The following is a 22988-nucleotide window of genomic DNA, read 5'->3' as shown; positions in this document are numbered from 1 at the left end:
TAAAATTTTTTCGAGGTTTTTTTTACTGCGGTGCGACAGCTTTCTTTAGCTCATCATCACACTGTTCCAACTCTTCCAACTTGACATCATTATAATCATCCTATCGGTCGTAGAATGGCGTAAAACATCGTCGTCATACAACTCGCGATCTCTCACCCCTAGTCGTGTTTTCTTTCACCCAACTCGAAGTCATCATCTTCGTACAACTCGCAATCATCTCTCTGTAGCTCGAGGTCATCATCACCAAACAAATCGCAATCTTCTTTCTTCAACTTGAGGTCGTCATCATCCAACCCATCCAGGAGGTTAGGGTCCTCAAGGTCCGGATCCTCGACATCAGGCTCAGTGATGTCAAGCTGATGCAGCGGCACAGTAGCGAACATTCGCTTGATGTGTTCGTCGAGATACTCGGGTATGGCGTCTGCAAGCTTGGCACTTCGGTAGAGATTAATCTGCTTCAACACTCTGGAGTGGTTGTCAAGCTTGCGCTCGAGCTTTGGCAGGATGTGAGTAGCTAGGTAGTCCAGCGAGTCTGTGCAGCACAAAGAGTTGGTTACAAATAAAAGTAATTGAACATTCTCAATGGTAAAAAAATGGTTTAGTGAGAATTTTTGAAGTTTGGAGTGATATACTAAATAAATTCATCACTAAAATTAATGTTCAACAAGGTTCTGAAAACTGCAACGTAAATGTGCATCTGTGAGTTGAGTGATTCTGTTACAAGAAGACAAGAGAGATAACGTTCATTAATTTCAGAACTCAATAATAAAGTACAAGTCATACAGAAAAATAACCTTCATTGTTGCGAGATTATTATTATTCTGTGTACAAAATCCAGCAGAGAAAAATTACACCGAATTGTGTACGAAGAACGCCACTAATAATACCTAACAGCTAAAACTATGATTGACAAGCCTTGCATAGATTGTACTGCGATGTATACCGATAATATATAAATGTAACCAAATCTCACACAGCCTGTGTGAGATTTTGACACACAATCTAGCATGTTATTGCGTACTCGAATGTATTTTCAGGTAATTTTCCAGTGCATGTGGCATCACGTCATAATGTGTCAGAAATATTCGGCAGTTTCAGTAACATCAATTATATTTCACGTCATGTTTTCATGATGCGCTTGCACTTCAGGCCACTGTCCGGGTAATCGTTAATTGGGCATTGTAGTTAAGACGTTCATGCTTCATCACGCTGCTACATCATTCGATGTTCTAGACCTGTCTAGCGACGACTCGGAAACGAAGGACGATGAAGGCGGCGCATCAGCGTGACCATGGGTTACGAAGTCCTAAACTCATCATAAGGTAAGGTCATAAGGTGATGTGTACAAGTTTCATGTGAGTGTTGCATGAAATGTTATCTATTACTCTGTCCTCTTTGTGGGAATACTCCAAAAAACCCACCAACAGAGCTGTTATTCGTTACTCTGTCTTCTTTGTGGAGATCCTCCAAGGCTTCAACCATTCAGCAAGCCAAACTTATTTTTGTGAGTGTCTTGGTCCCACTTTTGCTGACCACTCCTAATTATGTTGCCTCATCATCGGTATATGTCTACTTTTCTCATTGTTAGGATGCATTGTTCACAGAGTAATTCGTTCTTTCGACAAGCATTACCCAAATGTTAATTTCTAAAGTTATACTGTGACCTAAACATCAGATGGATAGATCTTTACTGTCTCTGAACAGAGTTAAGAAAGATAAATTAGTTTGTTGTACGCATTTATAGTTCAGATGCCGGATTTGTTCATACTATAATATGTTACCAAGTTCCTTTTCTTGCGTGATTACTTCTCAAGTTGTATACTTTATGTGCTTATTTTGTTTGAAGATGTTTGAGACAACTATGACTTTAGAGGGATAGTTTTTTTTAGAGTAGTTGAAGCATTGATTCGGTGTAGTCTAGTCGGTTCTGTTCTGCTTACAATGCAGTTGGGTAAAACTAAATCAGCAGCATGCTGCAATAAGTGATATAGCATACGGAGTGTGGAAACAAGCAAGATAGCAGCTTTCAGCAATAAGTGCTATACCGTATTGATAGTGGCTATCAGCAGCATGCAGCAATAAGTGATATAGCATATGGAGAGTGGCTATCAGCAGCATGCAGCAATAAGTAATATAGCACATGGAGTGGAGAGAGTGGAAACCAGCAAGATACCGTCGAGGTTGCGCCGCTGCGGCAGAGGCACCCAGGCAGCAATAGCATCACGCGCCATGCGCCGCAGGTAGCTGTCACTGAAGCCTTCAAACTCCGGTAGGGCCATCATTGACCTGAAGTCCATCACTGCCAGTGTCGTGGCAGGGGATCTGATCATCCTGTAAACAAAATAATTCATCAATTGATAGCAGATGAACGACAAAGAGAGCCCAATGTATAAGGCAGAATTATAAGTTAAACTTGAGATACTTTTTAAAAATCTGACCAACAATATTGTATCACATCTATCAGGCCATTTTTAGAGCATAAAGGCTTGAACATGAAATTTCTGCCTAAAAGTAAGAATCTATGAATCGAGACAAATATAGAGACGCCAAAGTTCTATAAATAGAGTACCTATGCATTATCTCTAAATAGCAACATTCTCGCAGCTGTTTTTGGTAAAAGTGGTTGCTTAGATTAAACTAGATGAAAAATTGTTGGATGAACACCATAAGATGAATTCATTTTTGTACCAACAAAAATATATATACATGTCCAATTTGGAAAGAAATTAAACTTAAATTAAACAGCTGTAAATTCTTAAATGAAGAATTTACACAATAAGAAATGTATAGAGTGCTCTTCTCATTGCAAACAAGAGCTGAACACAATAAGTGCAATCATTTACTGATGAACAACAGTTTAATCTAAGTACTTCTTCCTGATTCAGGCAATTGATAAGAAATGGATAGTCGGGTATTTTTCAAATTAATCCTTACAAAGACGCTGGAAGTGGAGTTGGTTGCAAATAATGAAGAAATGTATGAAGAGAGCATTAATACAAAATATAACCATTAAAATACAATTGAATAGGTATATAAAATGAGATTATCTGATCAACTAAAAGTTAAATAAAAAAAAAATATTAATAAATAAGTCAAAAGATTGCAATATCTATCTTAATTGACAATCTCAAATATTGAAGTACAGACAATGTATTATTACCAGAGATCAAGTAAAAAATTCAACAAATCAATTAAAATTAAAAAAAAATAAAATAAAATTACATATTAACAAAGTTAAAAAAACCAAAAGACTTAACAACCAATTGAACTTTGGACGGCCTTGTTTTGTGTGATGGCTGTCACAGAACTAGTATCATCATAGGAAGAAACTTGGTTTCAATAACATTAATGATTACAATAGAAGATACAGTTCTGGCAAGTAGAATTTAAGAATCAAGAAGAAAAGAGCAAGTTTACACCGCTTTAAAAATTTTTAATTAACCTATGCTAAATTTTTCTCTTACTCTTTAATGAGCATCAATTCATGCTTAGATGTCCACTTTGGGAGATCCTCAGCATCTGGGTGCTTCAGCTTGTAGTGATGCAAATGCAAAGCTTCTTTTACAAATAAGCGATACGTCTTGCGGCAGGCAAATGGCGTTCGTGTCTGCAAAAAAATGCTCCTGGGCAATAAAGCTTAGCACTGATATAAATCATACAATGAAATATTTTAATAACCAATTTTCCAAGTGCAATACTTTGATACAAGATATTAGCTCAGAGTTCAATATATTTTATCACACACAATAGTTTGAATTGCTCATTTTCAATTTTAATAAAATAAATATATACCATGAAATAAAAGGGCATGGAAGTTCAGTCAATCAGATGATTTAATTTAATGGCAGCACAATGTAGCAAGGAATATTCATAACTTTCAACTATACAGGGATAATTAGAGGACATATTTTCTTGATGAATTCTACATTACAGGCTATAAGGAAATTACAAATCTGTATTACTAGTATACACTGGAACGAATAGGATTCAAGTCAAGACTGAGCTGTATTCACAGGAAATATTTCAGGATAACAAACGAGTTTATAGTAAAGAAACATAGAAGGAACAAATTTCTGATGATTTCCAAGTAAACACATCTGACTAACGACATGGTATTCTGTCACATATTTGCACTTGAAATCTGTCTACCACCTAATGTCAATCAGGCACCACATGGCTTATATTGGCAACATTTTGTGGAGAGGAGGCTATGGGCAATGAGATGCAGCCCATCAATAAATCTTAGTGCATTGCCAATAAAAATTTATTATAAGCTTGTCCGGTTGCTGTATCATTTGAGGATTTTAATCACCGGTGTGAGATTTTATTATTGGCAGATTCAGTATCACTCCTGTTTGTAATTGTCTTAGTTGCAGAGATCTGTTTAATGTCCCAGGACTCTATACCATGATAATTTATTAACATTGACCAAAATACCTACGATTGACAGAAAGCAAGAGCATCAGTGTCACATTAAAATTTCTTTATTTAGCCTGTTGCAATCTTCATACCATTATTCACAACCTATTGCCACACTTCGAGTAGATATTATTTTTTCATTTTACAGCTTAAATGAGCTGAAGGTACAGTATATGGTTTTGACAGAAGTAACTCTACATGCAAAACTTGCAATTAAAAACAAAACAATCATCAGTCCTCCCTGCTGATTGATAGGAATGAAGCTAAGGAGATGAAATGCTCATGAATTCTAGGCAAATTTTAACTTGAAAACAACTCACTCTAACAAAAAGGAATACTTTCTTCCAGTTAATATTCTTGAGGGAAGAGGAGGCATTTTGAGTTGGCATTTTGTTCCAGGTGTACACCACTCCTTTGATGAGACGCAACATCTCTACTTCTGTCCATGGTCCATCGGCAACTGAAAACAAGTTATGGTCAGCTTAGCCATTGCCATGCTAATACTCTAAATAACTTTAATAAATTGGTGTAACAAGAATAATAATTTAGACAAACACTTCTTCAATTCACATTATGTCAGGTGCTTAGAAGTAAAGAAGCTCAGATTCCTGCATTGTATTTTCAAAAGCTGAGCTAAACAGAGCACTATACTTCTTTCAGGAGAAGTCAAGAAGGCAATAGCAAGTAAACTACAACAAAGCTGTTTCCAATGCACCGTAGCAAAAATCTTTCATAAATAAAACTGCATAATGCACAAACAGTGTCTGCAGTGGGTTCAAAATAAGAAAATAAGTTCATTTGAAGAAGCATGCAAATAAGTTTTGTCATTTGACTACTTATGAGACCAAATTAAACGAAATGCATTTGGCTGTAAGTGAAACCAAAAATGAATTAACCTTAGCCAAATTGTTTGATACCATACTCAATTATTAAAAGATTGTGAAGTCAATCAACATTTATTGTTGAAAGATCAGTAAAGTAATGATTAATTTTTTTCTGTACATGATTCTCATACAACAGATAATATCTATTTGGGGGAGTTTCCATTTTCCAAGGGCTAAATATTGCAGTCTTGTGCTGGGAATGGTAGCTTTGTAAAAGCAAAAAGTAAACAAATTACATCCTTCAGTACTGTCAAACGGGGTAATAAGGGACGGGCAGGGTAAATCAGGACAGTCGTCCACATTCTGTAGGAATCTTGTAGCAGCTAAACTAATCAAAATATTGCAAAACTTAAAATAGTTGCATAAAGTTCAACATTTCAAACTTTTTTATTTTGGAAAAGTACCTCTGCAAAGGTCTGTAGCGAAAAAAAAAATTCGCCATATTAAAAAATTTTACTTACATAAAAATTGCAGACAGGTTTTAGCCTAAAAACTTGATTGATGAAATTTGTGTACCTCACTCTAAAAAAATGGCAGCCATTTCTGCACGATGGGGTAATAAGGGATACCTCCCCCGAAGTAATAAGGGACACCCCTAAAAGCACATTTACCATAGAACTTCAGTGAGCTAAGGTTCCAGTTAACCAAAAAATCAATTAACAACAAAAAACTTTGATTGCATTCACCTAGCTCATCAAAAAAATTCACTTAATGAAAAATTAATGCATCATTGGTCATCACAAAATTGTGCATAGAATGTCATAGATAGAATTGAGCACTGGGCAACATAGAATGAAAAGTAATTAAATCAAACTATGTTTTATTTCTCCAAACTATATAATGGTTGTCACTAAAATATTCCTTTTTGTTTCAGGTATGTTTTTACATTTTTTATTTTGTTATAGTGAATTCATTTGACCCAATTAAAATGGTGTGAAATGACAAGCCATCCTGTAGGCTTACAGATACATGAAAGTGCTATGCGGCAACTGATATGAAGCTTGCAATGGGCAAGGTNTCTGTCTCTTATACACATCTAGATGTGTATAAGAGACAGGTCCTGATGTGGTTGCGTTCTTGTATTTTGTCTCTGATGGCTTGGGGTAGAGGTGTCTGTTTTGTTTTTATTTTTCCTTTGGGTATATGGTGTTTGTCTGCTTGTAGAATGAGTCCAGTGAGTATCTTATTGGCAATGTGAACGTTGGTGGGTGCTGGAGTGTCACGGAGCGCTTGGTCTATTTCCTGCGAGTAAGCTGTCAAATCTGCTTTGTGGTAATTTGTGAAAGATCTGTTATAGGTTTTTATGCGGTAGTTGATTTTGGTACGAAAGTGCAATATGATAGGAACATGATCGGAACTGAGAGCTGTGAAAGTCGACCATGTTATCTTGCTTGAGATGACGTTTGAGGCTGTAAATATGTCTGGTGATGCGGGTTGCTGTTCTATTGTAGTGGGTATGCGTGTTGGCAAGTTTTCATTGAGAATGATGTGGTTGGAGTTTTGTATAAGTGAGTTGATAAGGTTGCCTCTATGGTCTGAGTTAGGAGAGTACCAGGATGGGTGGTGAGCATTTGTCTCCTGTAATAATGAAGTAGGGCTTGTTGAGGAGGTATATGAAAATCAGTGATGTGTTGGTTAAGGTTGTGGTGGTATGGTAGGTGTGTGTCCCTGGGAGGGATGTGTATGTTAGCTATGTGGACGAATTTGTTGTTAGATGTATTTTGACTAGTTGGGTTTCAGTGGCTTCTTGGTTGAGGTGTTGTGGTATAGTGATAGTTGTGAAAACTATGTTATTATGAATGTAGGTGATGAGTCCACCTCCTGTCTTGTGTGCCCTATCTAGATGAATAGCAGTGTAGTCAGGTATAGTGGGTGTGTGAGTCGTTGGTTTAAGTTTGGGTTCTTGGATTGTGATGATGTCGATGTCATGTTGTTTTGTAGTTAGTTTGAGGTCTTCTATTTTGTTTGTAAGTTCATTTGTAATTATCTGCATTATCTTGATATCAGAGGGTGTTTTTTGAGGTCTGATTGGTGGAGAGAGGGGTTGTGTGGGATTGTTGGGTGATGTGGCTAGCAGGGACAAAGGTGGTTGGGATGCAGTGACTGGGTTCAGAACAAGTTGCAATGCTGGTGGTGGCACAGTATTTGGCCTGGGAGGGATTGGTGGAGTGTGTTGGGGACAGGTCCAGGAATTTGTGTATTAATGGAGTGTTATGTTTGTGCAGTTTTTATGGACCCAGTGTGGGGCAAGACTATTACAGAGAAATGAGTATTGGCGTTTTGTGATTTGTCTATTGCATATGTCACACATCCAATCGGACCCGGGTTCTCCTTGACATCCCCTGCTAGTAGCAACAGAGACGCCAACCACACGTGGGGAGCCACAGGCTGGCAGCACCAAAAAACATGGGCTTCGGGTCCCCCTTACAGGGACGGGGAAAAATTTGCTGACAATTTGGGCATGTATCTGAGCCACGCTCCAACCACAAGCAGGCTGACAGCATTTTGGAGCATCAGCAGCTGCTTCTTCATGGAACATTTTTTGAATGCCATGTTTCATGCAAATGAAATTAGCAGTAAAGATAAATAATCAAATTCATCAATAAAGCCTCAACCTATGCGTGCTTTTAGATAATAATCTTACTTACAATTTAATATTCAATGACACAAATGAAAATAAATAAAATAAAGTATGTAACATCAAACTTGGTAGCAAGGAACAATTTTGATCATTTTTGATAACTTTTTACACAAACATTTCATATTGAATTTGGGTTCATTTCAAAGGTCTTTATGATGAAGAGGAGCATACTGCCCCTCTTAGCTTTCTTGTTTAATTTCCACTCCCTTGTATAACTTTCATTGCTAGACCTATGATTTATCATGATATTTTAGATCATGCTACCTCTCATTGCTTTCTTTTACAGGAAGGAGTGGTTTACTTTAGCTTTGTTAATAATAATGTATGTGTTTCTTCTTTCTGCATTTGTTTCAGACTTATATCCTTGTTATTGGCCTAACCAATCACTTGCATCCAGCATTTGTCAGTGTAAAGCTTTATTACACTTGTTACACACCAGCATGGTTTGTTAGACTAATGCCTATCTGCACCTGACTTCCTGAATGCCTGCGCCCTTTGCCTGAATCCCAGTTCATCTTGAAGTGATTGTCACCCTATACCAGCTTGCCAAACTACTCTGGTTCTCCTGCATACTCCTGTTTCCAAGGCAACGTCACTGCTCCTTAATGGTGAGTTTGACATGAATTGGTAATGTTATGCATTAATTTCCTGTCCTGTCCATTGTCATGCATTTAACTAAACTGCACCCAATTTGGCTTGTGATTTTGGTGAAAATTTGTTTGCTATTACAGTTATATAGTGTTTATTTGCTTCTGAGTGTTAACATTGTTTTATTTGCAGAACTGATGTTAAGTCTTGCATTTTGCTTTGTGTCCTCTTTTGCTATACCTTACTGTGTAATTGTCCTGCTTCTTGCTAAAGCTTTATCCCTTGTTGCTAAATTTAACCACAGTACTAACAGCATTCACCTGAAGTAGGAGTCCTTTATTCACTATCAAGGGTAGTAGACTTAAGTTTGTACTTGTTAATTTGATAGGAGCAGCCGGTGCCGGGCCCAGCTGGCAAGCTGTTTGGAGACATGGAGACCCAGACTGGTGGCCCTTGACCTTCCCAACCTGAGTATCATCACCTAATCCTGAACTTTTTGAAGACTGTGGCATTTTTGCATATATATCTATATGTATATTGAACTGAATTGATGTTGCCCCTAACTGATTATATAACCAAAGCATTGGCTTAACAGTTCAACTCATTGGCCATTCTTGACCATTTCTCAAGGGCTTATAGTTAGCATAGCTAACTGCAGAGTATTAGGGCATATGCCTGTTGTCAACGTAGTTGAGTAGAACTGGGACTTGATTTACTGTGCCAGGAGTAACCTAATGGGACTAGTCCAGTGCCCTACTATTTGAAGTAAATAATATCAATGTTGTTAGGTTAGTTCCATTGTGCTAGTGTTTGGTGATATTAGTTCCTAGTCTGCTCCAGTTGGGGCATTATTTATCCATGCCACATTGAGATATGTCATTCTTGAGGATCGCGTTAAGCTTAGGATATACCTGGTTGTTTTCTAGTTAAGAGTAGTATGTAAGTGTTCTGTTGTTTACTTTGCATCAATTTGAACCCAAACTCTGGTCAAATACTTGTTTGTCAAGCAACCTTTTGCAGTAGAATATACACATCATAGACTGAAAAGTTCTATGACCAAGTAGGATAGCAGCCATGTCTCATGTAATTGTTTAAGAACCTTAATTCTAGTGTCCTGTCCAATTCCTGGTGTCTTATTTTTGCTCATTACAAGATATAGCGAGTATCCTGCAATTTTCTGGTGCCCATGAGGTTTCTGGTTCTCTGGGTGGTGCTCCACCTGGTATCCCTAGTGGTCAGTGACTCTTGGCTCCCCTGCTACTAGACGGGTGAGTACTCAGGGGTGTGTGCCTGGGGTGATTGCCTGTGCGTGCTTGAGGTAGTCTAAAAGACCACAACTACATTGCCCTCAAGCAATACATCATTGATCTGTGCATCAGGTAATGTGTACTGATAGTTTACCGCTTACTCCCAGAAATCAAGTTAATAACCACCATTTCCTCTTTACAGAGTTCTGTCTTTGTCCCTGTGTCTACTGTATCTCATGTCTGGTTACTTATCTGATGGTATATGGTGTGTTTCTTGATCATCAGGTGTCATAGGCTAGGAGGTGCTTTTCTGACGCAGTAGTTTGCATATCCATTGTACCAGTTGTGCTTGAAATTGTCGAGCCAAGTACCATATTTCCATAACCAAGACTTTCCCCATAGGGCGGCATAAATCAACCTGTGAAAGATATGTTTTGCTACCTAGGGATGATCTGATACCTGCTGTTAGAGTTTAGGCCCTTAGTTCTAAGTATACTGGTGTTTTGTAATAACCTGTTTTCATTGTCCCAAATTCAGTCTAATAATCTTGAGTAGGGTAGTATCTTTGGGTGAGTGGGCTCATATCTACATATTTTTTGTGGAACCCTAGTTGATCGAACTGCTACAACGAGGGCTATTTTATGACATCTAGGAAAAAATTCCATATGCTATTTGTAAGGTGTCAGACACAAAAGAAAAGTGTCCTGAATTACCACTGGGAATGGGGTAATGGGGAAAAAAATTTAATTTTAAAACGTAATGGGAATTTAAACTCAATTTTAAAACGTTTGAAGCATGAAGAGTGTACTCATCCATTACTAACAGTACTCTGAAGTTCTCCTCTTCCTTTATAGATGATATAGATATAGAATAAAGGAGCTTATACATGGAGTGACTAGTCATGTCGATTGGTTGAGTCGACTACAGTTCTTCCAGCTGAGAGCCTATACATGAGGAGAGTGTTTTTGGTAGTCTGCCAGCGCCAGTGCAACATTGGGAAGTGTCAAGTAAGGTGTGTGCATGGTGGAAGCAAGGAAGAGCTCCACAGTTGTGCATACTATAGTGGCTAAGAGACACGCAAAACAGAGATAGCAACGCAGTCGTGCACACTAAGAAGGCCAAGGCTGTACTGGGCACATTTGACTGGCTTGAAACAAGTTGAGCTGCTTTGCGTGCAATGCACCAGCTAGTCACCTCTAAAGACATTAAGCATCACAAATATTAGTCGAGTCCACTAGTCGACTCAACTAATTGACGCAACTAGTTGCCTTGTGCATAAGCACCTTATATGACATTTTCTGTGATTTGTACTTATTTTTCCTTGATTGATATGATATTACTGTATCCATGGACATGATATTGAGCATTGACAACGACCTTGTCCACTGAAAGCTTCACATCAGCAGCCATGTAGCATTTCTTCCGTATCTGTGAGCTTACAGGACTGGGCTTGTAATTTTGCACCATTTTAATTGGGTCAAGTGAATTCACTTGAAAAAAAAGAAAAAAAAGATTGAAAATAACATACCTGAAACGGAAAGGAATAATTTTGTGACAACCATCATATTTTTTGGAGAAATAAATCATAGTTTAAGCTAATTGCTTTTCATTCTATGTTGCTAAGTGCACAATTCCATCTATGATATTCTATGCACAATTTCGTGATGACAAATGATGCATTAATTAATTTTTTGTTAAGTGAATTTCTTTGTTTCTCACCAGCCAGAGCTGCTACAAGCTAACTAAACATTATCAGGGCCCACAATTCATCATGGTCAGGGGTGGACGCTCATAGCTCCAGGCCAAGACATTATGTAAATTAATTTCCAGGCAACTGTGCTCATTTATCTAACCTTCAATGCCAGTTCAATGGCAATGGATTAAAATCATAAAGATTAGACCCTTAAAATAGATTATTTAATTCACTTCTTGTTCAAAATCTTAATTACACAAAAAGGATAAAATAGTTTATTTGATATCAATTTGTTAAAATCTCAATTCTGCAAAATTAAAATAGATTGTGTTTAAATTCTGACTAAAATCACTTTATTATGCAAGACACACAACTCTGTATTGCACAGAATTCGCATGTAGTTTACAAAAGGCATTAATTCACATAGGCAAAACAACAGCCAGGAACACTGGATATAGTCAGCACAAGTCAGTTAGTTGGCAAAATTAGACTTACAAAAGTATCTGACATCAGCTACTGGCTAGTCTGCCTTTGTAGCACTTGGCTGACTGTTCAGGGTCACCATCAGCTAACAACTGTCTAACCAGACTCCAGCAACTGCCAGTCTCAGCTAACTACGTTGTGGCTTGTAACATACAGGTTCATCTGTTGTGTGTAACACAATTATTTGATGTGTACAGTCTCCTACATTTTCATGAATGATAATAATGATATAGCAGATAACACATTTAAAATTCCTTCATGTTAATAGTTAGAGGCAAGTAAATTTGGGAATGACAGTTTCCTTCTGTTCACACACTGAGTGAGGTAAATGTAATCAGATTCCTTGTTGCTAGTACATTTTTTTTGTTAACGGGAGCCTTTGCTAACCAAGGTTCTACTGTAAATGCATTCATAGGGGTATCCTGTATTAGCCCAGGGAGTGTCACATATTACCCCATCATGCAGAAATGGCCACCATTTTGTTTTGGATTGAGGTATAAAAATTCCATCAATGAAGTTTTAAAGCCAACACCTGTCCCCAACTTTTCTGAATGCAAAATTTTTCAATACAGCAAACATTTTACAGGGATTTTTTAGAGCCATTAAATGTATGATTTCTCAACTTCCTTTATGCTACAGAGATAGTAAAAATGTTTAAGTTTACACCACTATTTTTAGTTTTGCAATATTTCCATTAGTTTTGCAGCTATAACATTTTTATGTCATGACAGAGGACTGTCTCAATTTACCCCGCCCATCACTTACAACCCCATTCAATGCTAGTAGATCCAATTATATTATATTAATGATATGTTAGATTAAATATTCTATCAAATTATATCATTTATTATGCATTAATTAGAAACAAGAATCTCACTTGGGCAGAGCTTGAAGCAATAGTTTTTATAGAGGTACTCGCACAGATCTGTGGTAGTCTTAGAGTTCAGGATGAACTCCATAGAAAGAAGATCCATGCCATAGCGCTTGAGAAAAATGTCAATTAGACACTGATCTCTTTTCTCTCTGTTTCGATGAATTAGCTGGCTGAAGTTATTCGATACTAATGAATAAATGTGACATCTAACCTGTGGGATACAAAAAATACAATATGAAACTATTTGCAATATTAAATAATTAAAACATGTTCATAATATTCCTGATCCAAGGAGCACTTTATACTACTTCTAAATTATATTAAAAACTTCAAGGCTATGCAGTAATAAGTTTTGTTAAAAATTCAAGTGAACTAAAAATTTGAATTCAAGAGATATTTTTTGCAGTTTGTGTTTGAATGCAAGATGATGAGACTCAATGGCGGGCCCTTGTCGGCCTAATCATCTGCATTGATTCATGCTAAGCTATGAATGGTTTTTGATACTTAGAAAAATACATTGAGAAAGATTTAAGATATCAAGATATGATATCTTATAAATCAAGATATGATTTATGGCTAAAAAAATGAAAAGAAATCAATTAGAATTAAATCACAAATAGGCTTCCAGGATATTTAAATTGTAGACATTTAAAAAATTAGGCTATCATAGGCTCCAGTTTCATTATAAAATTCATAATAGTGTTCAAGCAATAGCAGCTGAGAGCAAGAAGGCAAAACTTGATGGAAATTAATGCTTAGGAAAAGGATTGCATAAGACCCACATCAGCTCTGTCTGGTACTTTCAGATTCTACTTTGTTGAGATAATATATGGATCAAATTGCGGAACAAGGTTGTGAATAAAGATTGGATTCAGTATTTTCAAGTAATTGATGAGAACAAGAGTGATCACGCTATCTCAACTGGATTGTAGCTGAACATTCATGATGTATTTGAAATGAAATGTAGGCATCTCATGCAGGTGATATGGTAATACAACACATATTTGAAGTTATTCTAGTTAGAAGCTAGTTTGTGAGCAAGGTTTAACAAAACAATATTATTACACATACCTGGAGCAAACTTCGGTTTAATCCTTTCCTCATATATGTTAGAAACTGTTTTTGTTGACGCACTGAGATGAAGTAAGCCTTCTCTACTACAAATGAGTCATGACTGCCTTTCAAAATGCAGGTGCGGTAGTTTATCAGGGGGCGCATGTCATAAAATTTATACTCCTGCACAAAAATTAAACATGGTGAACTCAATTTAGAGAAGACTGGAATTATTTGTGGTAATTGAAAGACTATCTGCCATTAAAACTACAATGATTTCTATTGTAAATGATTTCTACAATAGAAGCTAGTTTTATATATATATATGTTCAAGTTTTGGTCATTAGCAAGACAGGATTGGTAACATAACCAGACAGGGGTTAGATATTTGACAAAAATTGCATCCAGTTATATACTTAAAAACTGGACACAAAAATGAATGAACTTCAATACTGAACATTCTAAAAATTCCAACCTCATTAGGTCAGGGCTAGGAGTATAAGAAACACTTCTTTCAGTTGCTAGATACCTTTCTACAATGGTTCGGTCCAGCCAGGTCACATTCATCTTACATTTTTTTAATAATTTTACAGAGGTCATTGGATACAGAATGATCATACTTCATATAACTATAATCTATATCAATAAATACTATATATAAATTATATAAATATTAATTGCTAAGACCGGGACAATTATTAGATGCCATTTCTTAAGGAGTTATTCAGGTAAAGAAAATTTTGCCGACAGGACCTAACCTTGGTAAAATTGCAAAACAAATTTGTAAAAAACTTTTTTTCCACACCTCTAACCCTAACTTAAATCCTAATCTAACAAGGTTTTTGTAAATTAGCATGTTACAGAATGGAATTCATCTTTTTAGCATTGCACTATTAGCAAATACTAATCATAGGTTGATTCTTCAACATGGATACATTTCAAGACAGTAATTGAACAACATTCTGTTGCACTATATACCAAAAATGTTGCACTATTGTCGAAAGTATGACTCATTTTGATCAAACAATTCCGCCACAAAGTTTTCAGGGAATTAGATGAAACCCATCGCAGAATATCTCTACTTATGCATATATTGGTGTAGTTTGGCAGAACCTTTTTTTATGCAAGTTTGATTGAAGACCAGAGCATGCTTTTTATTAATAATCTTCTTGTTTGTTTTTCAATGAGTCAAACAAAATTTCTTGCTGGTGCCGGGAGATCAAAAAGCAAGTTACCAAATGACATTTTAATGGATTGCAACATTCCAAAATTACAATTTTCATTATCAAGCTGTTGAAGGTTTTACAACACTTGAAACTGATATTTGGAAATGACAGCAGTACCGTACGTATCAACGGTAGGATACCATGGTATTCTACCATCAACGGTAGGATACCATTGATACATACTACTATGGCAGGTGGGGGGGGGGGCTGGCAGGGCTTTGTACAAATATACTTGCTACATCATTATTCCTAATGTTTCTTTGGTTGTTCATTAGTGAACAAATTAGAGACATCCAGTGAATCTATTAGACCAAAAGGGTGCAAGGCATGAAGAATTTCCAAGAAGTAATTTCCGGATTTTGGAGAATATTTCTTTGGGACATTTTGTTTGATCATAGCATCCAGCTCTTTAGAAATCTTGTATACTGGAGAAGTAACTTACAAAATTAAAGGCCCTGGAGGGTTGTGTTCTTTGTGAGTTTTAATGTTTCATAGAGGCAGCATGGAGAACAGCTCCCAAAAATTGGGGTAAGTCTTCTAGATTCTATTGCAGAGTTTGCTGTATTGGTTAATTTATTTGCTCTTATCTGAAGTTGTTCTGTTGGATCTCTTCTCTTCTACCAAAAGCAGATGAACAGAGGCTAGATAGTAGATGAATAAGTCCTAGTCAATCATCCACAGTAATATCAAGAGCACAGCAGATAACAAAAAATTAAAAATTCTGATCTACAAAAATAAGAAAATTAGAAGCCATGTCATGAATAATAATCCCTGTGACAAATCTGGACTACTTCCAAGAAACTAATGTTGTTTATAATTATCATGTAATATAAAAGGTTGTTGACTTCTTTGAAATATAAACTACAATTGCAGGAGGCTCACAATGAGACCATCACCCAAGCAACATTGGAAGCCTGCATCAGCATAGTTATAGGGTGCTCTGTTGCTTCAAGACCTTCATTATAACGAGTGAGTCCCCAGCTATCAAACTCTCAAACTCCAAAATACAGAATTCATCTGGACACTGAAATTTTTTCACAGTAATTTTAAACTGAGATTTCACATTGTATCCACAATACCCTTGATTTGTACTACTGTCATTTTCAACAGTTAAATCTCAAGTTTTGCAAAATCTTCAACTTTCTTGATATGAATATGGCATATTTAAATTTTGTGTTCTATTAAAATTTCATTTGGTAACCTGCTTTTTGATCTCCCGGTGCCAGCGAGAAATTTTGTTTGCCACATTGAAAAATAATAAGAAGATTGTAAATAAAAAGCATGCTCTGGTCTACAGTCAAACTCACAATTCAACACAACATACACTTTGGTAATTCCTGATTAAAATTTAGCTGCTTTTACTAAACTGAATTGAATCAATTCAAATCAAACAAACTGGTTGAGTAAAGGAAACTACTACATTGCAGGAGGCTCACAATGAGACCATCACCCAAGCAACATTGGAAGCCTGCATCAGCATAGTTATAGGGTGCTCTGTTGCTTCAAGACCCTCATTATAACGAGTGAGTCCCCAGCTATCAAACTCTCAAACTCCAAAATACAGAATTCATCTGGATACTGAAATTTTTTCACAGTAATTTTAACTGAGATTTCAAATTGTATCCACAATACCCTTGATTTGTACTACTGTCATTTTCAAGTGTTAAATCTCAAGTTTTGCAAAACCTTCAACTTGCTTGATATGAATATGGCATGTTTCAATTTTGTGTTCTATTAAAATGTCATTTGGTAACCTGCTTTTTGATCTCCCGGCACCAGCAAGAAATTTTGTTTGCCACATTGAAAAATAATAAGAAGATTGTAAATAAAAAGCATGCTCTGGTCTTCAGTCAAACTCACAATTCAACACACCATACACTTTGGTAATTCCTGATTAAAATTTAGCTGCTTTTACTAAACTGAATAGAATCAATTCATATTAAACAAACTGGTTGAGTAAAGGAAACTAACTTTTTTATAAAATGCTCTAGTTAATATTTTGTATAATTGCAGCAATAGTCTTGCAAAGCCATGAAAAATTGCCAACTATATTATAAACAAAAGTATATATATTTAGCAGAGTAAATTCTAGCATTTAACTTCATTCAGACAAATTAAAATTTCACAACTTACTTTTTGAAACTTATTCCAATTTTCAGCAATAATTTGGTTCTCTTTTTCAGTAAACATTCCTTTATTATACATGCTGTGTGGGTTTTGCTTCACTTTATTTAGGTTTTCAAACACAGTGTCTTCATCAGCATCAGTTCCCTTGTCCATGAATAACTTGCCAAGAAACTGTAATAAAAAAAATGTTCCATGAAATAACACATAAGAAAAACAAAAATCTCAAAGTGAGAACTGAATTTGCATCTTGGCTGTGTAATCATTCAGTAATATGGGAGAAACTGCAAGTTTTCCAATATTGGACAAGTTGTTGTTTTTGACCCTTCCCGCCTTGCTTCACGGGATGAGAAAGGGCCTAGACCCAGTTCTGGGGCCAGCCAAGTCAGTCACCCCAGCAAGCCAGCAGCCCAGTGGCACTCATGGGGTTTGCCTAAAGGTCATCCACCAACAGGGATGTGGGAATTTTAGGGCAGGAGAAAAGATGAGTGGTGTCATGTGTTGTATAGGCAAAGTGGGCAATGTAGAAAAGGGTGTGTGGTGAGATCTATTTTGTTTAGATATGAGAAGTAGTGATTCGTTTGTGCAAAGTTGTGCAAGGAGTCTGCATGCAGGTCTGGATAAGTTCATTTCATATGTGTGGATCTGTGGTGCAGGACTGTTTAGAATTTTCTTCTGAGGAAGGGTTGCGAGGTAGTTTTCTGTGATTGTAGAGTGGATTGTTTGAGATTTTGTTTGATTGTATCTTGTGTCATTTATTCTGGTGGAATATCTATATCAGTGATAAAGCCTGAATTGTGAAAAATGGTTTGTTTGATGAGGCGGTGTGGGTGCGTCTGCAAGGTAAGGGAATGTAGTGGTTGACTTGGATTTTGGACTTTCTGTCAGAGTAGTGAGGCGTGAATTTAAAGGTGTAATAAGAGTAATAGTTTGATTTCTTGGGGAAGGTGATGGGTGTTGGTGTCAGAGGTGCAACCTGTCTACCTTGAGTGCTGAGTTCTGGACTGTTTGGAGTTTCTTCAAGTGTGTGGGCAATATGATTGGTGACTAGGATAAGTTTGTGTATTCAAGGAATGGACACGTGATTGTTTGGAAAGTGGTTGTGAGCAGTTTTTTTTGTTTTCCCCATTGTGTGGGTGTAAGTGATATGATAATTTTGATGGTGTTGTAGGCTTTGTTGTGAGTATTACTAATGTGTGTATTGAAAGTGAGCATTGGGTCAGAAGTAAGTCCTAGTATTTTTGGGTTGCATACTGTTGGAATGATTGTGTTATTGATAGTGAGGTTGAGTTGTGTGCTGTATTTGTCTGGGTCAGGTGTGAAGAGGGTGGCAGTGCTTTTTGCTGCATTAAGTTGTAGTTGGTTTTGTCCATTCAAGTATGTATGGTGTGGAGGTATGGTTGAAGGATTTGAAAAGCAGTGTTATAGTCTTTGTGGGAGGATAAGATTGTTATGTCATCAGTGTATGTAATTATTATAATATTGGGCAGAGTTGAGGGTATATATGAAATGTATATGTTGAACAGTATGGGACTGTGGGTGAGAGGACTTCGCTATGTGGCATGACAGTTTTAAATATTTTTTGTTTTGAATTGGTGTTGTTGACATGTGTGAAGCCTTTTCCACCTTTAGTGTAATTTGCTATGTATTTGAGTGCGGTGTCCTCTATTGTGGTTGTGGATAGTTTGTTAATGAGTGTGTGTAAGTTAACCTTATCAAATGATTTACTCATGTCTAATGCTATGGCTATCATTCTAAGAGGAGGACATTTATGATTAAAACGTGTGGTGATGTGTTCTGAGATATGTTGGAGTGCAGTGGTAGTGGAGTGATGTTGCTTGTTTCCATGTTGGAGTTCAATGTTAGGGAGTTGTGGTATGATTGTATCAAGGATTTTTCCCAGTGTTGTGACTATTGGACTGAAAAGGGAGATTGGTCTGTAGGAAGAGCCTATGTTTGTGTATTGGCCGGGTTAAGTTTTTGGTATAATCTTGGCTAATTTCCATATATGGGGTATTGTATTGGAGTTTATTGCAATATTGTATATTTTAGAGAGGTATGTAATTGCTATGGGGCCTAGGAGTTTGAGATGGAGTATGGTAACATGGTCTGGTTCAGCTGGTTTGTTGTTATTACTGTTTTTTATGGCATGTATGGTCATGTCTGTTGTGATGTTAATTGGGTTGCCTTAGAGTGATTTAATGCTTCTATCTGTTATACTGTTATTGTGCGAGGTTTGGTGAGGTTTCAGATTTGTGAACTGTTTGCTGAATTGTGTTGCCTTCTCTTTGTTGACGTTTGCTGTTATGGTTGTGAATTGTATTGTTTTGTTTGCTTCTTGGTGTGGTGTTTTATTTGAGAGTGATGAGATTGTCTTCCAGAGAAGGTATGTATTGTTTGTTATTCCAGTTTTGATCGAGGTGTTTTTTCCATAGGTTGCGTTTGTGTGTGTTTATATTCCATGGTCTATGTCTCTGCTGAGTTGTTGGATAGATGGATCATGTCTGTTTTGTTTTCTGATGTTTCATTGTTGTATTTTGTCTCTGATGGCTTGGGGTAGAAGTGTCTGTTTTGTTTTCATTTTTCTTTTGGGTATGTGATGTTTGTCTGCTTGTAGGATGAGTTGAGTGAGTATTTTGTTGGCAATGTGAATATTGGTGGGTGCAGGAGTGTCTTGGAGTGCTTCGTCTATTTACTGTGAGTAAGCTGTCCAGTCTGCTTTGAGGTAATTTGTGAAAGTTTTGCTGCAGGTTTTTGTGCAATAGTTGGTTTTGGTGTAAAAGTGTAATATGATAGGAACATGATCGATCAGAACTGAAAGCTGTGAAGTTGACCATGCTATCTTGCTTGAGATGTCATTTGTGGCTGTGGACATGTCTGGTGAAATGAGTTGCTGCCCTATTGTAGTGGGTATGTGCGTGGGCAAATTTTCATTGAGTATGATGTGGTTGGAATTTTGTATAAGTGAGTTGATAAGGTTGCCTCTATGGTCTGCATTGGGAGAGTACTAGGATGGGTGGCAAGCATTGATATCTCCCGTGATAATGGTATAAGACTTGTGGAGGAGGTATGCAAAGCTGTAAGTGATGTTTTGATTATGGTGTGATGGGTGTGTATCTCTAGGAGGGACATAAGTGTTAGATATTGGAATGAATTTGTTTTTGGAGAGATGTATATTGATTAGTTGGATTTCAGTGGCATCTTGGTTGTTGTGGTAAGGTAATTGTTGTGAAAACAATGTTATGGTGAATTTAGGTGATATGTCCACCTCCTGTCTTGTGAGCCTTGTCTTGACAAATTGCAGTGTAATTAGGTATAGTGGGTACCGGTATGCAATTTGTTGGTTCAAGTTTGGATACTTGGATTGTGATGATGACAATGTTGTGTTGTTTTGTGGTTAGTTCAAGGTCTTCTATTTTGCTTATGAGCCCATTAATTTTCAACTGCATTAGTTTGATATCTGAGGGTGTTTTTCTGGGTCAGTTTTGAGGTAAAGGGGAATCTGTGAGATTGTTAGGTGGGGTTAAGGAGATCTAGATGCAGTGACTGAGTCTGGAATGAGTTTTAATGCTGGTGGTGGTACTGTATTTGGCTTAGGAGGCATTGATGGAAGTGTGTTAGTGATATGTCCGGGAATTTGTATCTTGATGAAGTGAATTTGTGCAGTTTTTTGGACCCAGTGTGGGTTAAGACTTACAGAGAAGGGAGTATTGGCGTTTTGTGATTTGTCTATTGCATATGTCACACATCCAAGTCAGAGTGGGATTTTCCTTGACATCCCCTGCTAATAGCAACAAAAACACTATCTACACATGGGGAGATGCAAGCCGGCAGCTGCTAAAAACATGGGCTTTGGGTCCCCTTTTTGGAGGAGGAATAAGTTGACTCAATTTTGACCCACGCACATTATTTGGAGTTTGGACAAATTTTCTCTCCTATATTTGGGTGTAATGTACAGACAACAGATGCAATCAGTCATTACTTATCAAGCACATGTTTTTTATTCATTATATTAGTTCTATATTTCATATTGTATAACCAGTAATATATAAAATTCCATAAACCAAACACAAATATATCTATTTGGGTGGAAATGCATTTCTAAATTCATACTTGTTGAAGATCCATAACATGTTTCACTTCAAAGTTACTCATTGAACTTCAGAGTAACAATTGAAAAACAAATTGCTAGATCTAAAGACAGAGATAGCAAAAAAATAAATTAAGCATGTCATATCATTATTTAATTGTGTTTTTGGGTGTAAATGTTTTTTTTTACATATTTTGCAATTTCTAAGGATAGAATATAAATTAGAATTTTTCAAATTAACTGAACAAATTGCGTTAATATTGAAAATTTAATTCATTAGACAGAGTAGTTACAACATGCCTCAGATTGAATGTGGGGTTTGGAAACTACAAAAAAAGGTTAGAGTTGGAATTCAAGTGAAAATTCCCAATTTACCAATACCAAGTAAGTAACCAATGACAACTGCTACTACTCTGAAAAATTTCATTCTGATCATATAAATTCCAGAAGATACAGAACTAGTCAAGGCCAGAAAGTTCCCCAAAAAAGTGTGATACATGTTCAATTAGTAGACAATATGTCATCACTTACATTTAGCTGGGAAGGAAAACTACCCACCTCAAGCTCCTTGTATGTTGGCAGGTAAGGCCTTCCATAGTCAACTTTATTCATCTTTTTTTTTTCCATGGACTTTTCATCAAGAGCACCAAGATTAAAATCCTTAAAATGCTTGGCAATTTTATTTATTCTTTCATTTAATTCATTTTCCAACTCTTCTGGAGTGAATTCGTTTTTGCTATATAAGTGTTCTTGAAAATTTGTATAGAATTTAGCTCTTTCCCATTCAGCTTCTGTAGATTTGAATTTTGGTTTGTAGAAATAGTCTTCAAGACTGCAAAATTCGGAAGATATTCGAGCCATTGGATATTTGAAAATAACAAATGGGCCAAGAGTGCTACAAACAGACAGGCCAACACATGAATCATTTATTTTCATATTAATTGGTCCCAAGTTTTTATTAGTTTCATGCAAAAAACCAACTGCCTTATTTTTCAGGATAGCTGGAGCAGTTTCAACAGAAATATTTTCAATAGATGTATAGATTAATCTGTTATTGGGCCTCTTCTTGGTCTTTTCTAATGTATCTCCAATGGCAATAGGCACACTCTTGCGCTTTCGATGGACCACTTGGTCTGCAGGCAAGTGACCATACTGAGATGAAGGAAGAGTTGAATCATTTCCACCAGTAAACTCACTTTCACTGAAGTTTCCCAGTTGTAAATCTGTCATTGTCAATAAAATCTTCACCCTCAGATGAATTGAGTATTGTTTAAAACTTGCACGATTCAAGGAAGCAGAGAGGTTTGCTGGCATGTCTTCCCCTTTTGACAACAGTTCAGGTTTTTCTTGTCAGGATGCTATAAAAGTTAGAAGATGAAGTTGCTGAAGATGCTGATATGGTGAACAAATGATATTTTCTTCTGTCAATGTTTGTTGGGGCCTATGAAGACATGTCTAATGCTGTTCCACAACAGTGTAGTGACTTTGAGGTGCTACAGTTTTCCTCAATTAGTGCTTTAGGGGGCCCCAAAGACCCAACATCTTATATATTCTTGTTGTAGGTACCTAACATCTTCCTATTTATTCTTTAGTTTGTGGGTGTGTTGGTGCGTAACACTCGCAAAACAATATGAAAATCTGAAAATCTGCAACACAAAAAGTGCAA

The 22988-nt window shown here is 36.6% G+C and overlaps 1 protein-coding gene across 1 annotated transcript; it reads right to left on the bottom strand.

Moving 5' to 3' along the window:
* Positions 1-22988, bottom strand: LOC108671752. The gene is made up of 8 exons (XM_018159326.2): positions 21881-22988; positions 17242-17406; positions 13901-14065; positions 12833-13040; positions 4740-4879; positions 3465-3607; positions 2174-2331; positions 1-532 (listed from the first exon to the last, which is right to left on the bottom strand). The coding sequence occupies exons 1-8, from the start codon at positions 22634-22636 to the stop codon at positions 159-161; spliced, it is 2109 nt and encodes a 702-aa protein (XP_018014815.1). The 5' UTR covers positions 22637-22988; the 3' UTR covers positions 1-158.

Source organism: Hyalella azteca, unplaced genomic scaffold, assembly GCF_000764305.2.
Source record: "Hyalella azteca isolate HAZT.00-mixed unplaced genomic scaffold, Hazt_2.0.2 contig6400, whole genome shotgun sequence".
Classification (NCBI taxonomy): Eukaryota; Metazoa; Arthropoda; class Malacostraca; order Amphipoda; family Hyalellidae; genus Hyalella; species Hyalella azteca.
This window is presented reverse-complemented; position numbering and strand designations above follow the sequence as displayed.